The sequence below is a fragment of the Typopeltis vanoorti genome, chromosome 7 (genome assembly GCF_054136105.1).
Source record: "Typopeltis vanoorti isolate ZY-2024b chromosome 7, IOZ_Tvanoo_1.0, whole genome shotgun sequence".
NCBI classification, from domain to species: domain Eukaryota; kingdom Metazoa; phylum Arthropoda; class Arachnida; order Uropygi; family Thelyphonidae; genus Typopeltis; species Typopeltis vanoorti.
Genome location: NC_143555.1, coordinates 55,308,998 through 55,333,051, shown reverse-complemented (window position 1 = coordinate 55,333,051; position 24,054 = coordinate 55,308,998). Strand labels below are relative to the sequence as shown.

Here is a 24,054-nt window from a genome sequence, read left to right as displayed (position 1 = left end):
GTCGAAACCGGTATAGGTAGTGGCCCTTCCCTTAATGCATAGCAGTATACATGTCTGCAAGGAGATGTGCTGTGCATTATGGGAGATACTGAGACAAGGAGTTGAGAGCTTGATCCACCTTTTGCTGCGAGTTGCCTGGTGTTGTACTACCTTACCTCAGTCCTGAAGATATTTTCAGGCGCAAACTTTGTTTGCTCACACTTGGATAAAAGATTAAACTAAATTTATTATAGCTAATAAAGGTGATGTAGATATCCTGCAGAATGATCTAAATATACTAGTAGTTAGGACAAGGGATAATGGTGACCAGCCAATATGTTAAAGTTATATGCTCCAGGATGAAAAAAATTATAAGCTGTGTATTACATAGATGGAAGTGCAAGAAACTGACAAGGCAGATTATTTAAGAGGATTGGTGGACAGGGAGTGAAGTTCGAAAGACATATTGCAAAAGTGGACAGAACAGCTCAAAGATAACATGGACGTTAAGAAATACACTGGCATTCTGGTAAAAGGAAATTCCTTTTTATGAGGCTTTGAGATGTGGTGGCGAGGATTCAGAAGTGAGTGATCTAAAGTGTGAATGATTTGTGGAATGCTCCCCATGACCTGTGAGGATAGACTGAAGGTTTGTGGATTGCAAAGTTTAGATGTCAGAAACATATACATTAGTAAAGGGGGGGGGGTTTAGAGAAATTTAGGGGTGCTTAAGGGTCAAAGCTGTATAACTGAGAGGAGACCTCCACATAGCCTTTAAAGGAATGCGGAGAACCGACCAGGGCTTCTGACCTAATGTTCAATCCTCACCTTCTCGTGGTGCATCCTGTTGGGTATCTACTTTGATACTGAACGAACGAGGATGGGCTGGCAATTTGGGATTTAGCCGACCAAATTGTATTCTTATTGGTTAAACCAAAATAAAAAATGATGGTACAACATGACAAAATTTCATGCCGGCTGGGGCATCGCCCGGTTAAACAAGGCCCCCGTTGTTTTCGCCAGGGAACCAGGGCGAACAGCGAAAAGTCAGCTACTGGAACAAATCTGAAAACAAACCCCAACTCAACATCACCAGAGTTAAAGATTGGTACAATCAACGTAAGAAGTCTGAATGGCAAAGAAATGGAGCTAACCGAGGAATTAGATAAGTACCAGATCGACATAATAGGGGTGACTGAAACAAAAAAGACCAAAACTGGTGAGATCTTTCTGAGCAATAAATACAAAATGTTATATTCAGGCAATGACAATCAAGGAAAAGAAGGAGTAGCCATAGTATTCAACACAAAATACGAGGGTAATCTTCTTGAATGGCAGGCAGTCTCAAGTAGAGTGATGTGGGCAAATATGAAAATGGGGAACTGGACAATGAGACTTATTTGTGCCTATGGTACAACAGAAGGTTCTACAAAGGTAGAAGTGGAGGAATTTTTTAATGCTTTAGAAAAAGCAACTGACACAATGAAAAATGAAAATGGTCCTTGTTGGGGATCTAAATAGCAGAGTAGTAAATGATTGTCAGACATTATTTTCGGAAAATTTGGAGAAAAGAGCAAAGTCAATAATAATGGCAAATACCTGTTGGATTTCTGCTCAGGTGATGGACTGGTTATTACTAACACCATGTTCCAACATAAAAATGTGCACAAATTCACATGGAGAGAAGAGGCAAGGAATAAGAAAAGTCTCATTGACTAGGTTATTGTTGATAGTGATGTTTTCTCCCTGGTACAGGACACCAGAGTGTACCAGAGGATTTGAAATTGGAAGTGATCACTATTTAGTCTTGTGCAGAATAAAACTGAATTTCTTATTGAAAAGAATAACATGTAAGAAAGTTTTAAAGCGAATAAAAGTTGAGCAGCTCTCAGATGTCAACTGTAGACTAAAATACACAAAGATTATTGAAAAGAAAATGAAAGAGTTTGAGAACAGGAATCAAACCTTGAAGATTCAGTGGCAAACTCTGAAGAAAACATTGATTGATTCTGCCAGAGAGGCATGTGGTGAGGTTGTGTGCAAGGATAAAAAAATCAGAACTCCCTGGTGGACACAGGAAGTTAAAGAGGCAGTGAAGGAAAAGAAGAAAGCATATCAAAAGTTCCTGGCAAATAAGTCAGCTTTTACTCTTACAGAATACAGAGACAAATGTAAGAAAGCTAAACAGTGTGTAAAACTAGCTAAACAAAAGTCATGGGAGGACTTTGGTAAGAATATAGAAAATAAATATCAAGAAGGTGGGAAAATATTCTGGAGGTCATTGAAGAAGTTAGGAATGGAGGAAAGAGTGCTGTAAAAGGAGTTAGAGATGATAAAGGTGACATGAAAATGGGAGAAAAAGATATCCTTGAAGTATGGAGTAAATACTTTGAAAAACTGCTAAATGAAACAAGCAGTGATGACAGCACAGTGATAAAAAACACTGACCAGGCAGGCAGTCAGGAATACATATCCATACTTGAAGTAGAAAAAGCCATCAAAGGCTTGAAATGTGGAAAGGCAGCAGGAGTAGATGATATTCGACCAGAAATGCTGAAGTATGGTGGTATGAAAGTCTTACAGTGGCTGCACTGCATAATTCAGAAAGCGTGGACAGAGGGACGAATTTCAGATGATTGGAGTAGAGCTCTCATAGTACTCATATATAAAAAGGGAAATAAAACTGAATGTGAGAATTACAGAGGTATTTCCCTACTGAGTGTTCCAGGCAAGATCTATGCAAGTATACTTGAGAAACGGTTGAGAAGAATTGTGGAAGAAAAGCTTGGTGAAGAACAAGCTGGATTCAGGCCAAATAGAGGCTGTCAGGATCAGATCTTCACTTTACGACAAATAGTCGAGAAAGCATGGGAATATAACAAAGATCTGTATTTAAGTTTTGTCGATCTGGAAAAGGCATATGACAAGGTGCCAAGAAAGAAGCTATTCAATATGCTGCAGTTATATGGTGTCAATGGGGCATTATATCAAGCAATACTTAGTCTTTATTTGAGTTGTAAGTCAGCAGTTAGAATTGAAGGAAGTACAGGAAGATGGTTTAATGTTAAATCTGGTGTGAGACAAGGATGTACATTATCCCCTCTGTTATTCATTATCTATATGGATCACATTATGAAGGAATGTGGTATTAAACAGTATATCAAAATTGGAGATGTTAATGTCAGCTCTTTGCTTTATGCAGACGATGTTATACTTCTAAATAAATCTGCTACAAGTCTGCAAGATTCTCTGAATAAATTGAATAGCTGTTGTAATAGATATGGTATGAAGGTCAGCAATAAAAAGACAAAGGCAATGAAAATAGGCAGAATCATTGAAAATGTCAACTGTGTTGTGAATGGAGAACCTGTGGAACAAGTAAAACATTTCAGCTACTTAGGCACAATTTTTACTGAAGATGGTAAACTAAATATAGAAATAGACAACAGAATCAGCAAAGCTGGTATCGTAGGAAGTCAATTGAATAAATTCATATGGAATAAGAAAGAAATTAGTCGGAACACTAAATTAGCTGTATACAAGACAGTGTTCAAACCAATTTTAAGTTATGGATCTGAGAGCTGGGTCAGAAGTAAAACACTTGACCAAAGACTAGAGACCGCAGATATGAGAGTCCTGTGAAAGATTAGAGGCATGAACAGATGGCATCAATGGCAATATCATATTAAAAATGAGGATATTAGGAAAGAACTTGACATTGTCAGCATCCAGGAATGCGTTAGCAGAGCTAATCTCAGATGGTATGGTCACTTAAACAGAATGGGAGAGGAAAGATTAGCAAAACAAGTGTTCTCTGCCAGGTTGGCAGCAAAACGACCCAGAGGAAGACCAAGATATAGGTGAATTGATACGGTACAAAGTGCCTTAGAGGATAGAAATATAAGATCTGATAATGTTGGAGTCTTGACAAGTAACAGACTGATTTGGAGGAAAATTGTAGATAGGAAGTTAGTAATGATGTAATTTTTTCATGTAGTACTGTCATATCCTGTACACCCCTTGAGGGTACATGGCAGGAATTTGATGATGATGGTTTTAGAGAATATGATAAAGAAATATTTCAACAGATGACTGGATAGGAGAGAACAAGGGGGACATACCTGGAAGATGTGCAAGAGTGCAGTTAACAAAAGTAAAAGCTCTAGATATTCTGATTGATGAGTAATAAGGCATTGCGGTCAGTAGTCAGTTGCTGACAACTGTTATGAGTGTTTTGTCAACAAATGAGTTTATGAGGTATGAGTCTTGAGATTCAATGGAGATGCCCAGTGAATAATAATATGTAGAAGAGTCTCACCTGTCTTTTCATCATCTTTTTTTTTTTTTTTTCTGGTTGATTCTTGTTAGGCTGATCAGGCCTACCTCATTTCTGCTGAAATTGTTCTAGTATCTGCCATTCAATGTTTATCCTAGTACCTTGATGAAAACAGCAACAGCCTTTTTTGTATCACAAATGTTGCATTACATATAATACATATGTAGTCTCAGCCAATGCAAAATATAATTTGGAGGACTAAGTTAAAAATTCCAGCCCACTGGAACAGTTTGTTATAGTAAACTTCGTTTAGCATAGCACTGCATCTTTAGGACATGGTTGGGATTTTAGGATGCTTCCATCCCCAAAAGGTTCTTTGCAAATCTTTGTACTTTTGCACCATGGGTGGACTTTTTTTTTTTTTCTACTTTTATCAATTTTCAATACATATATATATTTTTTAAAATAAATTTTTAAATAGTCCAAAAACCCTGCTCTAGAGACCAAACATGGAACTTTTCCAAGCCACTTCAGGCCTCCAATCAGCAGGGAGGTGGTCTCACACCAGATGATGAAATTCATCTTCCACACAAAGTTAATTACATACACCCACATCTAAGGTGGGATTCGAACATGCAGTCTGTTGGTTGGAGAGCAGGTATGCGAACCACATGGCCAACCTGAATAGAACAAATATTAAGATGTCTTATATATTTCATAAAATCTATCCATCCAGATTCGGCAAATAACTTGCATAATGACACACAAACAGAAAAATATCAAAGTACTTATGCATTTTTCAAATGGAAATTTGGGTTAACATTGTATAGTGACATTGTTCATCATCTACCAGTGAAACAGCCATTTCTAATTTATGTGCTTCAGACATACAATTTTGTTTTGCATGATTTTGACATTAAAAGCTGTCCAAATTTTATTAAATCCCATCCTACAGAGGAATTACTACTATTATGTTGTTTTTTCATCATCATAATGCTAATTATGGGTATGGACCATATTGGTCTGGTCCATCTGTTCCAGTTCATTATCCATTTAATATCTTCTTTTGAGGTTTACCAGACTTTCTTTATCCAATTAGGTTATATTTTATTATTTGTTTAGGATATCAAGTGTTGGCCATTCGGTTTACATGTTCTATCCAATTTTGTTTGTAATTGTTTAGTTTTTTCTTCTATCGATTTTATTTTTAGTTCTTTTAAAATATCTCCGTTCCTTTTTTTTTTTGTCTAATAATGTGGGCACTGCTATATTTTTTTCTTTTTCTCCTTCATATGATATTTCATATCCAAGATAACTGGAAGTATTTATCTGTTCTACTATTTTATTACTAACTATTTTACTTCTAACTGAAGTTTGTCCACAAAATGCCATTGTTTTAGCTTTATCTATGGATATTTTAATTCTGAACTGTTCTACTATAATATTTAAATTATATATTGCTCTTTGTATATTGTCTTCCTTCCTTATCTGATATTATTAACTGATCATCTGTGAATAATAGCATATTGTTTAAGGTGTTCCATTGTATATGGAGAACATACTCTAAACAGTAAAAAATTGATTGACGTTGTAGTTTATAATAACGTAAAAGTAATGAATTCTTACTATAAACATAAAGACATACATAAATATACTTGGGCAGCAAGAGGATGGAAATCAATATTAGATTATTTTATCTTAAATAAAAAGAGAAAGTTCTCTTTAGATGTTAGAGTTCACAGAGTATAAGAAATAAGTAGTGACCACTTCTTCGTTAAAATAAAATTAAGATCACCACCTAAATGGCTACAAATAAGAACAGAAAGAAAATTTAAAACATTTGTTTATAAAACTAATTATTAAATGACACAAATATACAATGGCTATATGAACAAAGAATTAATCAATATTTAGATAAAATAAAACAAAATGAAGAAATAGAAATAGAATGGCTTAATATAAAAAAAATACTAAATGCAGCAGCAAATGAAAGCTTAGGAAAGACCAAAAAATTCAATAAAAGGAAAAAACTGAAGATATGGGATGATACAAACAACGAAATAATCAAAATGAAAAAATAAGCCTATTATAAATAGTTAAGCAGTAAAAGATTAGAAGATGAAATAGAATATAAAAGAATAAGAGCCATAGCTAAATGAGAAGTTAGAAAAAGAGAATCATGGAACAAATTTGTTTCTAATTTAGAACATGATTTATATAAAATAAGACCCAATGTATATAAGATTTTAAAAAGTCAGATACTAAAGAAAACATGAAATTAAACACCGAATTCAAATTAGAAGAATTTCTACATTTTTATACAGAACTGTGGACAGATAAATATTTTAAAAAAGATAACTGGCAAACATTTAATGAAAATGAAATAATTAAAGAAGAATTAGAAATCAGCCTAAAAGAAACAAGAAATGGAAAATCGCCTGGAAAAGATAAGAAGATTCAGAACTATATAAATATGCAGGAACAAGGTTCAAAGAAAGACTTTTATTATTTTTAAATAAAATCTATTAAAGTGATAACCCCCCAACAGAATGGAAAAAAGCAATTGTGATTCCTATCTTTTAAAAAGATAGTAGAGATGACCCTAAAAACTATAGAGGTATAAGTATACAAATTTCCTGTTACAAAATATATAGCAGAATTTTAAATAACAAACTAATAAAATATTCTGAAAACCTTATTTTAGAAGTACAGAAATTACTTAGTAAAGGTTGATCATGACCTGGGCTTTTGCCTAAAATTAATAATAGAGAAAAGAAGAGAATACAATTTAAAAACACATATTACATTTATTGACTTTGAAAACGCATTCAACAAAGTTAAAAGAAGCATTTTATTTAACATATTAAAAGAAAGACGAATACCAAATAATATCCTAAAAGCTATCATAAGTATATATGAAAATAATCAAATACAAATATTAAATCATGAGCTATCATATATGAGAGATAAACCAAGGAGTCTGACAGGGATGTCCCCTCTTAGCAACTCTTTTTAATATTTACTACGTAAATGAAATAATAATAAAATGGAATAAAAATTTCCATCGAGGTATTAAACTTTCTCCTACTGTGAACTTAAACATTCTCATTTTTGCTGATGATCAAATAATAATTACAAATTCTGAAGATAACTTACAGAAAGCTATTTTAAATCTAAATGAGATAGTCAAAGATTATGGTTCTAGTAGCAAGGCTTATACGTTGGTCAGACATAACTGGTAATTAGTTTACGGAATTAACAATGCATATAAAGTATATTAATTAAAGGTAACTTTAATGAATAACTTCTATATTTCGGCAATGTCACATTGCATCTTCAGGAACATAAAGATATGGTATGTGCACGCAGGCACTAACACAAAGCAAATGAGGAAGAAAGCGAGAAACTAATACTGTTCCTTAAGTCCTAATGGTGCCCTCTGGCGGGCTAATTTGGTAGTCTTGGCAGTTGGGCTGAAGTTCTCATAATGTAAGTCTCCCAAATTTGGGATAGTTTCATGCACCCAAATTTGTTGAGGTTAGGAACGTTTTTTAGAGCTGCTGAAGATTCTTTGAATAATCTTTCGTATTTAAACTTGCTGTGATGAATTATTTTTGTTTTCTTCCAACGAATTTTATGGTGGGTGTCTAAGGCATGGTCTGCCAGCCCAGAGCGGCTGTACTGGTGAAACCGGATGTAGTCTTTGTGTTCTGAAATCCTGATATTTGTTGTTCTGCCTGTTTGGCCAAAGTAGGACAATTTGCAGCTGCAAGGGACCTGGTATACACCAGGTAGGTCTAGAGGAAGTGGTTGGTCTTTGGTAGAGTGGATAAGGGATGTCAACTTTTTATATGGTCTGGAACAGGAAGTAAGGTCATATTTTTTGAGGATATTGGTTATTTTCTCAGAGGTGCCCTGGATGTAGGGGATGGTGATAGACTTCGTGTAATCTTTATTATGGAGGGGGGGGGTTACTAGGTTTAGTATTTTTTGGATTTTTTTGGGGTTATAGCCATTGGCTAAGAAAGTGTTGAGGATGTGGTTTAGTTCAGTAGTTAGGGCCTTGTCATCTGAGCAGATTAATTTTGCCCTGTTATATAGTGTTTTTATAACCCCATATTGTTGTGGCGGGGGAGGACTGCTGGTGAATGCATCTGCCAGTATGGGTGGGTTTTCTGTGAACAGAGAAAACCAAAGATCCATCAAGCTGGTGGGTGATTAAAGTGTCTAGGAAAGGGAGGGTGTTGTTTTCCTCTTTTTCTAAGGTGAACTGGACTCTCGGGTGTTGGTTGTTTAAGTGTGTTAGGAAGGAGTGGAGTGTGTCTGAGCCATGTGGCCAAATAGCAAACACATCATCCACATAACAAAGCCAAATAGTGGGTTTTTGTGGGGTGGAGTTTAAGGCTTTCTCTTCAAATGTCTCCATAAAGAAATTGGCCAAGGGTGGGGAAAGTGGTGAACCCATGGCTGTCCCCTCTATCTGTTTGTAGAACTTTCCTTGCCAAACGAAATAGCCTTAGTTCATTGTGAACTGAAATAGGGCTGAGATATCGGGAGGAAACTTGGCTTGGATGAGCTCTAGGGTTTCTTTGAGTGGGACATTAGTGAATAGGGAGGAGACGTCAAAACTGACCATTATGTCAGTGTGTCAGAGTGTGAGGTTTTCTATACTGGCTTTAAAGTGGGCTGAGTTTTTTTTATGTGTGATGGTGTGTTGCCAGTGTAGTGTGTGAAATGTTTGGCTAATTTATATGTGGGGGAATCAATGCCATCCACTATGGGACGCAATGGCACATTTTCTTTATGTATTTTTGGGAGTCCATATAATCGGGGGGAGGGGGGGTCTACAGTTATAAGGTTTTAGTTTGTTGGTGACTTCTACAGGCCAAGAAGTGACCTTCTTAAGGAGTCTGTGGAGAGTTCTAATCTGAGAGCTGGTTGGATTATATTCAATGGGGAGGTAAGTCGTACGGTCTAGTACTAAAGCAGTCAGCTTACCTTTGTAGTCTTTTTGATTGAGCACCACAGTGGCGATTCCCTTATCTGCCTTGGTGATTACTATTTTTTTTTTTGTTTTTCAATTCTTGTAGGGCTGCATATTCGTTTTTGGAGGTTTAAAATACTAAAACCAGTAAACCACAACTCCCCCCCTCCACAATAAAGATTACACCAAGTCTATCACCATCCCCTACATCCAGGGCACCTCTGAGAAAATAACCAATATCCTCATAAAATATGACCTTACTTCCTGTTACAGACCATATAAAAAGTTGGCATCCCTTATCTGCTCTACCAAAGACCAACCACTTCCCCTAGACCTACCTGGTGTATACCAGGTCCCTTGCAGCTGCAAATTGTCCTACTTTGGCCAAACAGGCAGAACAACAAATATCAGGATTTCAGAACACAAACACTACATCTGGTTTCACCAGTACAGCCGCTCTGGGCTGGCAGACCATGCCTTAGATACCCACTATAAAATTCGTTGGAAGAAAACAAAAATAATTCATTGCAGCAAGTTTAAATACGAAAGATTATTCAAAGAATCTTCAGCAGCTCTAAAAAATGTTCCTAACCTCAACAAATTTGGGTGCATGAAACTACCCCAAATTTGGGAGACTTACATTATGAGAACTTCAGCCCAACTGCCAAGACTACCAAATTAGCCTGCCAGAGGGCACCATTAGGACTTTAGGAACAATATTAGTTTCTTGCTTTCTTCCTCATTTGCTTTGTGTTAGTGCCTGCGTGCACATACTATATCTTTATGTTCCTGAAGATGGCAATCTGATGTTGCCGAAATATAGAAGTTATTTATTAGTTACCTTTAATTAATATACTTTATATGCGTTGTTAATTCTGCAAACTAATTACCAGTTAAAGATTATGGTTAATAATAACAATGATAATATCAACAGAAAAATCAAAAACTATGGCCTTTAAAGGACAAGATCCAGTAAGAACAAAAATAGTAATAGATAAGATTTTAGAACAGGTGAATTCATTTAACTATCTAGGTATGGTTACATATGAAAATGAAAAAGATATAAACCTAAAAATTGCAAAATATTTAAAAATAACAGGTGTAATTAACTCTATATTTAAATCAAACCAATTTAAAAAAAACAAACCCGACTAAAAGTATAAAATACATTAGCCCTACCAGTCCTATTGTATGGAAGTGAAATCTGGACAACAAAACAAAAAGACAAACAAAGATTAACGATCTTGGTTTGTCTTTTTGATTTTTTTGTTTGATTAATGATCTTTAATGAAATGAAGTTTATGAGAAAAACTGCAAAGTATACTCTATTTGATCACAAAAGAAACAAAGAAATTATGAAAGAATTAAACCAGGAATCAGTAATAAAAAAAATTAAAAAATATAAACATAAATGGATGGAACATATTCAAAGAATGAAAACAGAAAGATTACCAAAACAAGTCTTAAAGTACAAGCTATTAGGAAAAAGAAAACCAGGACGTCCTCTTAAAAGATTCAATGATGACGTCTAAGGCCAGAACAGGACACTATGGGCCTAAATCCTTGATAGGCATGATGTTGATGATTGTATTAATATTTCATTAATATAAATATTGAAAAGCGTTAGAGATATAGGGCATGATGGATAATCTGTTGAATACCTCTCTACGCAGTTGGCTGTAGGTTGAAATCTTGCCATGGTAGGCACAGTAGGATTTGAACCCTTAGCCTACAGGCTGGATGTTTTTAGATGGTAGATGTTTGGAAATGTCGTTAGGTGATAGATGAATTTCCTTATCCAGTGTGGACTACCACCTTCCTTACTTACTTATGGAGGTCTGAAATAGTTTGAAAAAAGTTGAATGTTTGGTCTCTAGAGAAGGGATTCGGGATTAATTATGTAGATTAGCCTGACTATGCTACTAATATACTACAGGTTACAACTCGCCATGAATGGATTTCATACACACATATATAAAAATGAATTTTATCATCCAGTATTAGAACCGTCATCAACTGAAAGCCTGGAGTGACTTAAAAAAAAAAAATAAAAAATAATAATCCAACCTTCTAAGAGTGGGAAGCATTATTTGCAAACATTATAATTTATTTACGAGGGTGGTCTGAAAAGTTCTCAGCCTCGACCACAGATGGTAACACTATCGGCAAGATTTTTTTTTTTTCTAAGTTGTTACATCTGTCATAAGTATCCATGTGAAATTGCAAGTCATTCTATCAAGTAGTTTTTTTTCATACAGCTCTCTGAAGCAAAAGTCTTGTCTGTAGCCCTTGAAATGGATGAAATTCAGTATCTTGTTTTAATTTTGGAACTATTTTTAATGTTCCAAAATTAAAAATATTTTTTAATATTGTTTGTAAAAGAAGGTTTAACGGCAAAAGAAATTCATTCCAAGTCCGTAAAAGTTTATGGGCACTCTTCTCCTTCATTTTCGACAATTAAGAAATGGGTTGTCGAGTTTAAATGTGTCCATACCAGCCTTGAAAATGATTCACGTGAGGGACGTCAAAAAGGTCTAACGACACCAGAAATCATTGATCAAGTGCACAATATGATATTGGATGACTGGCGAGTCAAAGTTCATGATATTGCTGAGACTATAGGCATTTCAAAAAGAAAGTGTAGGATATATTTTGCATGAAGAATTGCAAATGAAAAAGCTTTGCGCAAGATGGGTGCTGTGCTTGCTCACAGCAAATCAAAAATGCACTCGCATGAAAATCTCTGAACAGTGCTTGGAGCGTTTTAACAAGAATGAAATTGATTTTGTGCGTCGATTTATTATTATGGATGAGACTTGGATTCACCATTACACACCAGAATCCAAACAGCAGTCAAAACAGTGGACAGAAGCCGATTGTTCAGCGCCAAAGTCAGTTCCATCTGTAGGAAAGGTCATGGCATTGATGTTTTGGGATGCTAAAGGCATTTTTTTATTAATTATCTTGAAAAGGATAAAACAATAACCGGGGAATATTATTCCAATCTTTTAACCAGATTAGACAAAAAAATTCGTAAGAAAAAGACCCGGTTTGTAGGAAAAAAAAAAAAAATCATCTTCCATCATAAAGCCCAGAAAACAATGCACCTGATCACAAAGGTGTTTTGGCAATGGGAAAATTAAATGATCTGCACTACAAATTGTTGGAACATGACCCTATTTCCCAGATTTAGCTACCTCTGACTTCTTTCTCTTCCCAAAACTAAAACTCCTACTCATTGGTCAGCGTTTTTCTTCGAATCAAGGTGATTGCAGCTGTAGAGGAGTATTTTGCAGATCTTACTGAGAACCACTAGAGGAACAGGATAATGGCACTGGAATAAATGTATTACTCTTAAGGGATATTATGTTGATAAATAAAAATAATTTTGAAATTATAAATTCGTTTTTTTATTGTTAGGCCAAGAACTTTTCAGACCATCCTTGTATTTATTTTTAAATAATGCTTACAAAGAGAAGAATAAACATATGTAGCTTAAATTATTAATGGGAGAACTCAAGCTGCATATTGTGGGTTTCTGAGTCTTGGTTCAATGTGATGTTAGTGATACTGAAGTGCATAACAGTAATTATAACACTATCAAAGAAGACTAAATGGGAAAAAGAGGAGAGGATGTTATTGCTTTTCAGAGAAGATTTAGACTATCAGATTGATGTTACACTGAATTTCTATTTCAGACAGGAATTTGTGACAGTGAGCTATATAATAGGCATTGGGTCTACATTTGAGGGAATATATCACCATAATGGAGGAAACAGCAATGATTTATGGAACAGTTACATAAAGAGATATTGATCTCTTAATGGGAGATTTTACTATGGATGCATGAAAGGGCCAATAATAAGACTGGTAGTAAATTTCTGAAACAAATTTGGGATAGTTATCTAAAGTGTCTGAGACTCCCTACTAGTTACGATGGGATAGAACCTTGCATTTCATAACAACATCAGAGGAATTGGTAATATTAATTACTTAGATCCTATTTTCTTGGAAAATTTTGCAGATATGATAAGAGAATTAAGAAGCATTAATGGGACAAGTATTATTTAATGGAAGAGACACTAATGCATGGACCAACATCTTGCATAATTTGAGTTTATCCCTAGGAGTAAACTTTAATAAACATGGAGTCAACTGGATGAACAAATTCTTAAAGAAACACATTATAAGGGAAAAAGAAAAAAAGCTATGGAAAGAATATCAGTCTGATAAAGCATTTAATTGGGTGACTATGGGTGACTGGAACGCAAAAGTTGGATCAGAGAGAACGTCCGTCTACACACGTGGGTCCATTTGGACTAGGAATTCGGAATGAGAGAGGACAAAAGCTGATTGATTTCTGTAACAAGCACAATCTCATCATAACTAATACTTATTTTGAGCAAAAACCAACAGCAAGATATACATGGGAAAGTCCGGAAGGAAGGATACGAAAATCAATTAGTAAACATTACTTAAATGGAATAAAGGTGATGCCAAGTGCTGACTGTGGATCTGATCATAGACTGGTCTTAATGAAGATGAATATTCGCCTAAAAACAATAAAACTTAAAAGAAGTCAACCCCTAAAATGGGATCTGCAAATGGTACAAAATCCGATTATAAAATCAAAATTTAATGAAAATATTTCAGAACTGCTGTCTGCACAGTTGCAAAATGAAAATGAACCCTCTAAATGGAATAGACTACAAGCAGCTATCATAACATCTGCTAAAAACCACATCAATAAACAAGACGAAAGAAAAAACCATGGATAACTCAAGAGTTAATCAATTGATGAAAGAAGAACATGGAAAAGAGTAGGAAATGAAGAAGAAAGGTTAAGATATAAAACTTTGGATAAAAGAATCAAACAGTTATGCAAAAGATTGAAAGAAAACTGGATAAATAGGCAGTGCACTGAGATAGAAGAATTACAAAATAGGAACAAAACAAGAGAAGCATTCCTGAAAGTGAAACAACTTAATGGAAAAAAAAAAAAAAAACCGCACACAGTCTAATAACATCAAGGACAAAGATGGAAACATACTCATTGAAAGGAACAGTTAAATGGAAGATGGGTGGAGTACTTATCAGATCTCTATGATGATGATAATGGTAACATGTTGGATGATTCACGACACCTTAAGTTAAACGTAACAACAGATACCACTCTACCCACAAGAAAGGAGGTAGAACATATAATTAAGAATCTTCCTAATAATAAATCCCCTGAGTTTGATAATATTCTGGCTGAGCTGCAGAAAACTCTGACTTGCAATAATAGTAACTATTTAGTGGAATCCATTCAGGACATCTATAAAACAATACAATTACCTGAAGTTTTTATAACATCTATCTGTATACCAATTCCAAAGAAACATAATGCACAAAATTGTGAGGATTACAGAACTGTGAGCCTAATATCCCATGCATCTAAAACTATTTTAACCTTCGTTAACAAACAAATTAAAAGAGCCATAAGCAGTGAATTGAGTGAACAACATAAAGGCTTCAGAAGAGGAATGGGAACCATTAATGCTATCCTGGAACTAAAAATACTAATAGAAAGATCACTTGAAAGAAATAGGAATGTATGCTTAAAAGAATCATTTACGTATGCTTAAAAGAATCAAACAGTTATGTAAAAGTTATGTAATAGACTTTCAGAAAGCTTTTGACCAAGTAAAACATAATAAAATGTTCAATGTATTAGATAAATTAGACATAGAAGATCATGTACTTAAGATTATAAAAATGATTTACACCAAACAGAAAATGCAGCTGTTTAACTCTGAGACTTCTGAAGTGAAAATAAAAAGAGGAGTTAGACAAGGTTGTATCCTTTCACCAAATCTATTTAATATCTATAGTGAGACAGTGATAAAAAAGATTAAAAAACAAAAAACAAGGAATTAGTATCAATGGTATAAAATACAACAATCTTAGATATGCTGATAATACCATTCTAATAGCAGAAAACAGAAACAAATTGATTAAATTACTGCAGCTACTATTTGAAGAAGGTAAAGAGTTTGGATTAGATATAAATGCACAAAAGACCAATTTTATGAAAATCTCAAAATACAGATCCAAGCCAGAAATATTCATAAACAATAAAAAAATTTAACATACAATAGAATACAAATATTTAGGCACCTACTTTACTGCAGATGGAAAGCAGGATAAAGAAATAAAAATAAGAACAGCCATAGCTAAAGATGCATTCTGGAAAAATAAAGATCTGCTCAGAAGTTCTTGAGTATCGAGACAAAGAAAAGAATGATAAGAACATTAGTGTGGCCAATTTTCACATATGGAAGTGAGACCTGGATATTCAAGAAGAGAGTAAGGCAACAGATAATGGCCTTTGAAATGTGGTGCTATAGGAGAGCTATGAAAGTCCCATGGACAGAACATGTGATAAATATGGATATCCTACAGAGAATGAGAACACAGAGATCTTTATTATAGGAAATGATCCAGAGAAAGATGAGATTGGCAGGACATGTACTGAGAGGGTCAGCAGGACAGAGGATACTAACAATTTTAGAAGGAAAAATTATGGGAAAAGGATCAAGAGGCAAAAAAACGAAGAACATGGCTTGAAGATATAAGATCATGGACAGGATCACATGGCTATACAGAAACAAAAAAGTAAGCCACCAACAGAGAGAACTGGAAGGACATGGTGCTGCACCCTCTTACTGAGGAAGCTACATGAAAAAGAAGAAAGCATTTAATAATTATGACATATATAAGAAAGATTTAAACTGTTAATGGAACTGTAAAGCAAAATTTGAATTATAACTAGCAGTTAATAAATATGATAGATACAAGCAATTATTTAAAATTGATTGATTGATTCAATTAATTAAAATAAATTTTATTGTAAAGAAAAATTTGAATTGCAATTAGCAAGGAATGGCAAGATTAATCTAAAAAAGTTTCACAGATATGCACAAATAAGGATACCAGAAATGAATCAAACATAATCAGTTCCTCAGAGCAATTTTAAATGAATCAATTGGAGCTACATAAGAATGTAAGAAGTATTCAAATATGCATGTATGAATATCTGTCAGTTAAAAGAGGACTGAGGGGACAAAATGTACCTAATGACAACACAGGAGGAAGCTACTGATATCACCTGGCAACTTCAATGAATCACTGAGATTAAGAATGTTTTTTTTTTCCCTTCTAACTGAAAATTTCCAATTGACAAAAAGTGGAGAATTACAGACCACTGATCTTCTTAGTGTTATATAAAAAATAATGTAAAAATTAATTAGGCATTATATCCAGGATATTATTGGCATATGTTGAGCAGAGTTTCATTAAGGAGAGATCAGTTTACAATCAATCTGTATACTTTTTTTTTATGATGAAGTCATAAAGGAAACAGACCAAGGTAATGGCTGTAATTTGATTTATTTGGATTTTTATCAAAGCCACTGAAAGTGTTCAATATAAGAACATACTGATTAAAATGTACCAAATTGATATTGATGATTGCCTAATGAGATGGGTAAGAAACTGGAGGTAGCATTTAGGGATGAGCCTTAAAGAGTGAGGTTGTCAAGAGGGGAAGCACCAGAGGGTTTAGTGTTATACACTCATTGTTTAATCTGTTCATAAATGATTTAGGTTCAAATATTGAATGAAATCTCTCTCTTTGCTGATAATCTAAATTTAGATAGATCAATTGTTCAGATGATTTAAGTTCTTTGTAGGATCTTAAAATATTGAAAAAGGGGATAAGGAAGTGGAATTTAAAATTGAATGTGAATAAAAGCAAAGTATGAAGATTTGGATATTTTTGGTTGGTAAGAAATTTCAATTCAGGAATCATATTGGTAAGATGAATAGTAAAGCTCAGAAGATTGTAGGATTAATTAAAAGAAACTTCAATTATCAATTGTAGGGAAATGAAGAAATAATACCATTATACAAGTCTTTATTAATGCAAGTATTGAAATATGGTTCCAAGTTTTCACTCATTAAGGTTTTTAATGAGTGTGAAAAAAAAAAAAAAAAGAACAAAGTTATTTAGAGAAGTCTAATAAGTATAGCGATTGAAATCTTCTCTCCATTTCCTAAGGAAATGGAGAGAAGATTTAAATTACCGTATTTTTCCATGTACAGGGTGTCCCAAAATTCACGCAAGAAGTAATTTTGATAGAAAACACAGGTTTTTAATTAAAAATTGTAATTTCTTATTGATTCAAAAAGTATACAGTATAGGGCTATGCATGGAATAGCATATTGGGTAAATGGCCTCCACAGCTTTGCTGGCACATACGCACTCTTTTGTCGAAATTTTCCATGACCGTTTTGCATAAATGTGGCTGAATTTCGTTGATACAGCACTCAATTTCCTCCTTCAAGGTGTGGGTGGTCGTGGGCTTGTTGCCAACAAGCCCACGACCACCCAACCTTAGACTTCAAAAAACCCCAAAGAAAAAAGTCCAACGGTGTTAAGTCACATGATCTGGGTGGCCAATTCTGATCACCAAAACGGGAAATTACACGACCAGGAAATGATTCATGCAGTAATTGAATTGTTTCTCGGGCTGTATGGCATGTGGCACCGTCTTGTTGAAACCACATGTCGTCCATATCCATATCTTGCAATTTAGGCACAAAAAACTGGATTATCATGTCGCGATAGCGAGCACCATTAACTGTTATTGCCTTACCAGCCACATTTTCGAAGAAGAATGGACAGATGATGCCTCCACCCCAAAATCCGCACCAAACAAATGCGTTGTGGATGCATTTGTTTCTCAACAATCACTCGTGGATTTTCTGAACCCTAAATGCGACAATTTTGTCGATTAACGAAGCCATCAAGATGAAAATGAGCCTCATCGCTGAAGATGATTTTGTTCGAAAAATAAGCATCCACTTGTTGTTGTTCCATAATCCATTCAACGAACTCTCTTCGCTGTGTGTGTGTGGTCATTTTCAATAACCCTGAACTGTCAGCTGTCACGCCGTCTTTTTTTTTCTCGTTGGCAACACTTTACCGCACAAATGGCGCTAAATTTAAATCTTGCGTGAATTTTGGGACACCCTGTATAAGACAAATCCCATGTTTTCGAACCCAAAATTAAGAAATCAATATTTTAAACATAAAACAGAACACATTTGATATTTTTTTAAATATTCAAAGTATATTTAGTAATTAGGGAATATTTTTAAGATACATACTAAGAAATTATGCATCACTCTCAGTTCCGGGCATATCATTTTCTTAATTTTTTATTTTCAGACATTTTTATGGGCTAGTGCTCAAAATATTGTTAATGCATTAACTTACCCTGCCAACGAGTTGCAGATGTATGAATGCTTTCAGAGTTCTGACTGGTTTATTCAGAATCAGCCATTAATAACGTCAATCGACAGAGCTAACAAAGGCTAGTGATTGGCAGAAGCCTGTTCGCGGAGACAAAGTACCGGCAGTTTCAGCACGGCAACTGCTGGTTTCACAACCAGTTATCCCCATTGATTAAGACGACCCCAATTTTTGGTCTAAAAATTTTAGAAAATAAGTATTGTCATACACGGAAAAATACGGTAAGTTTATGAATTGGTTCAGGACACATATTAGATAGACAGTAGTCCGATGTATCTGATTGAACCAAATTTTATGAGAAAGAGAGAGAGAAAAAATAGTAAATGGATAGTGAAAAAGAGTTAGACCAAATATAAAGCTCATTGTTTACTGTTAGGGTTGAAAATGTGTGGAATGACTCAACTGACTACAGAAGTGGTAACTTTAGGACAGATATTTGTTATAAATGAAAATAAGGTAATTAAAATTATGTATGAGATCACATAATTTGACAGTGTTCAACAAGTTGGTATTGTTATGTGCTTGAGTATGAATTTGTAAGAAAAAAAAAAAAGAATAACAATAAATTATATTAATAATAATAATTAAAGTGAAACAATGAATGAGAAGTTAAGACAAACGAATATGCACAAGCCATCCTATAATAATGGAGGAGGTGAATTTCATGATACACATATTGGTTTGTCACGGTGGTAAATAATGAGTATGTGGTTCACCTGGTGTTTATTTATTTTATTAATCACCACGGATAAGGAAGTGGAATAAGTGGATAAGGAAGTGGAATTAGTGCCCGTAGCCTGTCCAAATTGGCTTTTATGGGAGAGGAGGTGGAAAGTTCTTATAAACACTTAGAACAAAAATTATATTAAATCAACTCATAACCACAAGAAAGAACATACGAGGATATAAGAACACAAGTTACCTTCATAACTGCTACTAGTATGTTCTTTCTTGTGGTTATATCAGTTGTTTTAATATCATTTTTGTTCTAGGTGTTTATCCAGACCACTTCCTCTCGTATAATCATGATTTAAGGATAAAACGTAGTCTTCTGTCTAACCATATATTTTTTTATATAAATTGTGAGTGTTTTCCTGGGCTAGTTTGTTTGGTTACAGAATGAAAATTCAAGTTTCTACCTGCCTCCTCTCTTTGAGACCAGCTAAGCTCACCTTCAGATAAAAAGTCCTGATAAAGGTTCAATGCATCCTAGATTAGATTTGAACACAAGTTTTTCCATTTGAAGGATTTTGCTGAAACTGAATGATGCTCCAGTAATAAAACCAAAGCTAATTAACAAGAAAATTATTCTATAATAGTGAAAAATGATTCTTGATAAATACATAGCAAATAAAAATTATTTACAAAACTTATCCATATCGTTCACCTACATCTGAATCAAACTAAATAGCTCACAGCTAGCCTTACCTAGGTCGGTATTTCTTCCTTGCAACGTACATTCTTACATTCTTCTGAATGATAATAAGACTTCTTCTTCTAAACAGAATTTTATTCTTTACTAGGGAAATGGAAAAAAAAAAAGTAAGAATGATGGCATTTTTTAACACAATGAAACCAATCCCTCCTCAAAAACCACTCAACTTTCATTACACCAAGAAAGTAAATGCTTTAAATCTTTATTCAAAATTTTTCATTTTAATTTTCAGGGCTGTTCTTCCTTCAGAGAATTCTATGAATCTTGGAAGTTTCATTTAGTATAAATGGCACATATAAATGGAGACCATTAAAGAATTTGTTTTAATCTCCCCATATTTCTGGAGAGTGAAATAAAAATTAACATACTACATAGGCTTGTTGCAAACTGTCAATAGTAAATATGTACTAAATATACTACATTGACTTTTTGCAATAAGCCAGATAACAGTATCAGTACTACAGAATATCTGAAAGAGACTATGTTGCATGCACACAATTCATGTTATATTATAATGATAGTAATGTCTGATGCTTAAAATAGATTTTTGATGATAGAGGTGTAAACTTCATATAAGATTATACATTGTTTCTTGTTGCATTGATAAGGGTTTTTAAGATTTTCAATGATTCTTTGAATGCTCTGACAAAAATAAAATAAAAATAATTGTAATCAGTGTAGTCCATTTCAGTATGCAGCCATAGCACTTGATGATCTTGCCTGTTATATATGCTGTTCTGCTATGTGTGCCTGAATTATGCTTTCCATTTTTTCCATCACCCTGAGGTATTCTGACATGTTTATCTCTCCTCAAAGGCCTGTGTGTCCCACACAGTAAATTCCACATGAATGACTAATCTTGTATACTCCTATACATTAAAGATACCAAGAAATTAGGTGCTAGACCTTATTAATAAAAATCTCTGGATGAGAGAAATAGAGGGAAAAAAAAAAATGCTAACCACTTGGCCGAGCAGTTAGAATATCCACTCTCAAGCCAAAAGGCTGCAGGTTCGAATCCTGCCATGGGCAAGGATGTTTGTGATTGTGAAAATACTAGGGGATGGTGGTGGTGGATTGTGGTGGACGGTAGATGCCATTAGTGTAGAGGATGATGTAGTTCCGGTTCGTTGTATAGTTGGTGGAATGAGTGGTAGAGAGAGTGAGTTGTAGAGTAGGTGCCCTCCCTCAATGAGTCTTTGGACTCCCTGGAGGTGTCACGTAATAATAATAATAATGATAATAATTATATACTTGGTTTTAATCCTTTACCCAAGGAAGCAAGTGAAATACATTGATGTCTGAACTACATGTATACAGAGGCTAATGACTTCACATCACTTGCCTTATTATGTATCCCATAATGCAAAGCACACACTCTTTCAGATATGTAAAATGCTATGCATAATGGGAAGGGTTACTACCCAGACCGGTTTTGACCTTTATTGAGGTGAAAAAGTAAAGGGTTGCTCATCATAGGCCTAGAGTAGTTAGTATAGGGGTGCAAGAGAGCCTGATAGTATTAGGAGAAAGAAAGACAGACAGATGGCATGAGAGATAGAGAAAAGGCCTCAGGCTATCAGTTTTCCTTTTTCACCAATCTCATATAGATGAACAACCAAAAGACCAATTGAAGCTAAAGCACAAAGATGACTAATACCCAGGTGGTTAGCCCCATTTGGGTTAACTGCCTTCAGTTGGCCTTCTCTGCCTGGGATTGCTCTCCAGTCATCCCTGCAATTGACTATAAGACCACATTGAATTAAGAGGATGGAACTATTTAAAAAAACCTCTCATAGTAAGAATAGACAGAATTTTATCCCCCCCCTCCCCCCGGTGAATATTGCATTTCTACATGGTCTACACCATCTAGTCATAAATTTGATATCTCCTGGAATGCTTCTTTCCAATTACAAAAATCATCTGATTGAACAATAAAATTTCCACAATACAATATTATAAAGCATTTGGATGTCATATTGCTGGTTTTCAAATTCGTGTTTCTTTCTAACCTTTCATAAATGGTATTTTAATTCATTAATTATAAAAATCAAAATTCTCTTCCCATTGCTGACAGGCAGTGGGCATTGTAAAAAAAATAACCTGTTCTGTTGTAAGTAATGGAATGCCAAACGTATTACATAATCTGTTTCAAATATGCAGGGCAAGAGGGCAACTGCAGAATGCCTGTTCTACTGTTTCCATTCGATAACAGATGTCACAGATTGGATCTCCGATGTTAAAGTATCTCCATTTGATGGTAATGACTGGAAAGCAGCCATATGCAATTCTTCAAGCAAGATCTCTTCAGTTAGGGTACCTTTGGAACTTCAAGTTATGAAAAAAAATATTGTTGTCCGTACCCAACTGTGGAACTTTGCGGCAAAAGAGATTAAAGATTTCTTTATACCAAATTTTACTTTTTCTTAATGGAAAGAATTTCAATTCCAGAGCGTTTTAGCAGTCTTAGAGTTAAGCACAGAGTGTTGTAGTATTCAGGAACAATCTCAGCTTTTGGACCTGTATAATCATCAACTCCAAACAGGGAAAGATAAAAACCCAAGTAGTAACGGAGAAGGTCTGCACATTTATGATCAGTCTGCAATATTTTATGGATTTTAGAAGCTGTATTGCTTAGATAGCAGAATTTTAAGACTGGAAGTCCAAATCCTCCATGCATCTTTGATAGTTGAAGAAATTCATTTTTAACTTCTTGGTATTGGCTGGACCAAAAAATTAATTACTATAGGCTTACTATATAATTGCTTTTCTTCAGCTTCTGTGATGTCTGTAATATTTATTATGTACAACTGAGCAGGAAACATTATGGTTTTCAGTACTATGGCTTTAGAAGAAAAGGAGAGTGGCCCTATTTTCAAGTCTTCTACCATTTCAAAGTTTTTGTATATAAGTTCATGGAATGATAATATTGGGTAAGTGTAGAAGGGAATTCCAAGTATAATGAGGGGGTTCTCTCTTAGAGGTTAGGCCAAAAGGAATGCCTTCAAGATCCCACTTTCCATAAACTTTTATTTTTGTCTTGTCTGCATTAATAATTAATCCACTGCTTTTGTTAAATTTTTCCAAAAAAAAAAATATATACATATGGAATCATTATCCTTCAAAGTTCCCACTACTTCATCAGCATATGCTAATACCTTATTTTCCTTTATAGTTGAAGGAACTGTTATTCCTCGCATGTGTATTGTGGACTTCCTGTAAGAAAGGTTCAAGAACCAATGCAAAGAGCAGTGGACTGAGACGACAACCTTGCTTGACTCCTTTTTGAATTTTAACTGGGTCTGATAGGAATCCATTAACTAGGAGGCAGGTCGTTGAATTGGCATAGGCCTCTTTGATAACAGATAGCAGTTTTTTACTTACACCAATTTGCTGGAGGATGTGGAATAGAAAGGGATGCTGAACATTATGAAATGCTTGAGTAAGGTTTACTGATAGTACTGCCATCAACTGCTTTTTTTTGTGTTAACTAAGCGGATTAGATCACGTAGTAGAAATAGATTAAATTCTACTGCTCGACCTGGTGTACTAATATAATTAAAAGCACACAGGTGTACTTCATACACCTGTGTGTGTGCTTTTAATTATCTATCTCATTGCTACTTCAAACCTGTTATCGATAATGCAGAAAAATATCTTGTACTCAGTATTAGATAGAGAAATAGGTCTCAAGGTGTGATCTCTATTAGGTTTAAGAATGAGGACAGTATGGCTTGCTACAAATTCACTTGGTATGTGTCCTGATGAGAGAAAGGAATTAAATAATGTAACTAGAATAAGAAGAATAAAATCCCAGGCCTCGTGATAAAGTTCTATCCCCTAGACCAACAGGTCCTAGTGATTTTCTTGTTTGGCATTCTTTATAGGCTGTGGTAACTTCAGATGCTGTAAATGGGTCTGTCATGCCCATCTTGAATATGAACAGGAAAGCCATTAATGTTCCAAGAGTTATAATTTCCAATAGTAGTACTATTGTCTTTAAACAGATCTTTGCAGTGTTT

General features: G+C 34.6%; 1 protein-coding gene across 1 annotated transcript in view; it reads right to left on the bottom strand.

The window, feature by feature from the left end:
- Nucleotides 1-24,054, bottom strand: part of jar (Myosin heavy chain 95F jaguar) — a 517,008-nt gene that overhangs the window by 163,321 nt on the left and 329,633 nt on the right. The window contains exon 17 of the mRNA XM_090395608.1: nt 20,026-20,116. Within this exon, the coding sequence (XP_090251734.1) occupies nt 20,026-20,116 (91 nt within the window). The remainder of the gene's footprint in view (nt 1-20,025; nt 20,117-24,054) is intronic.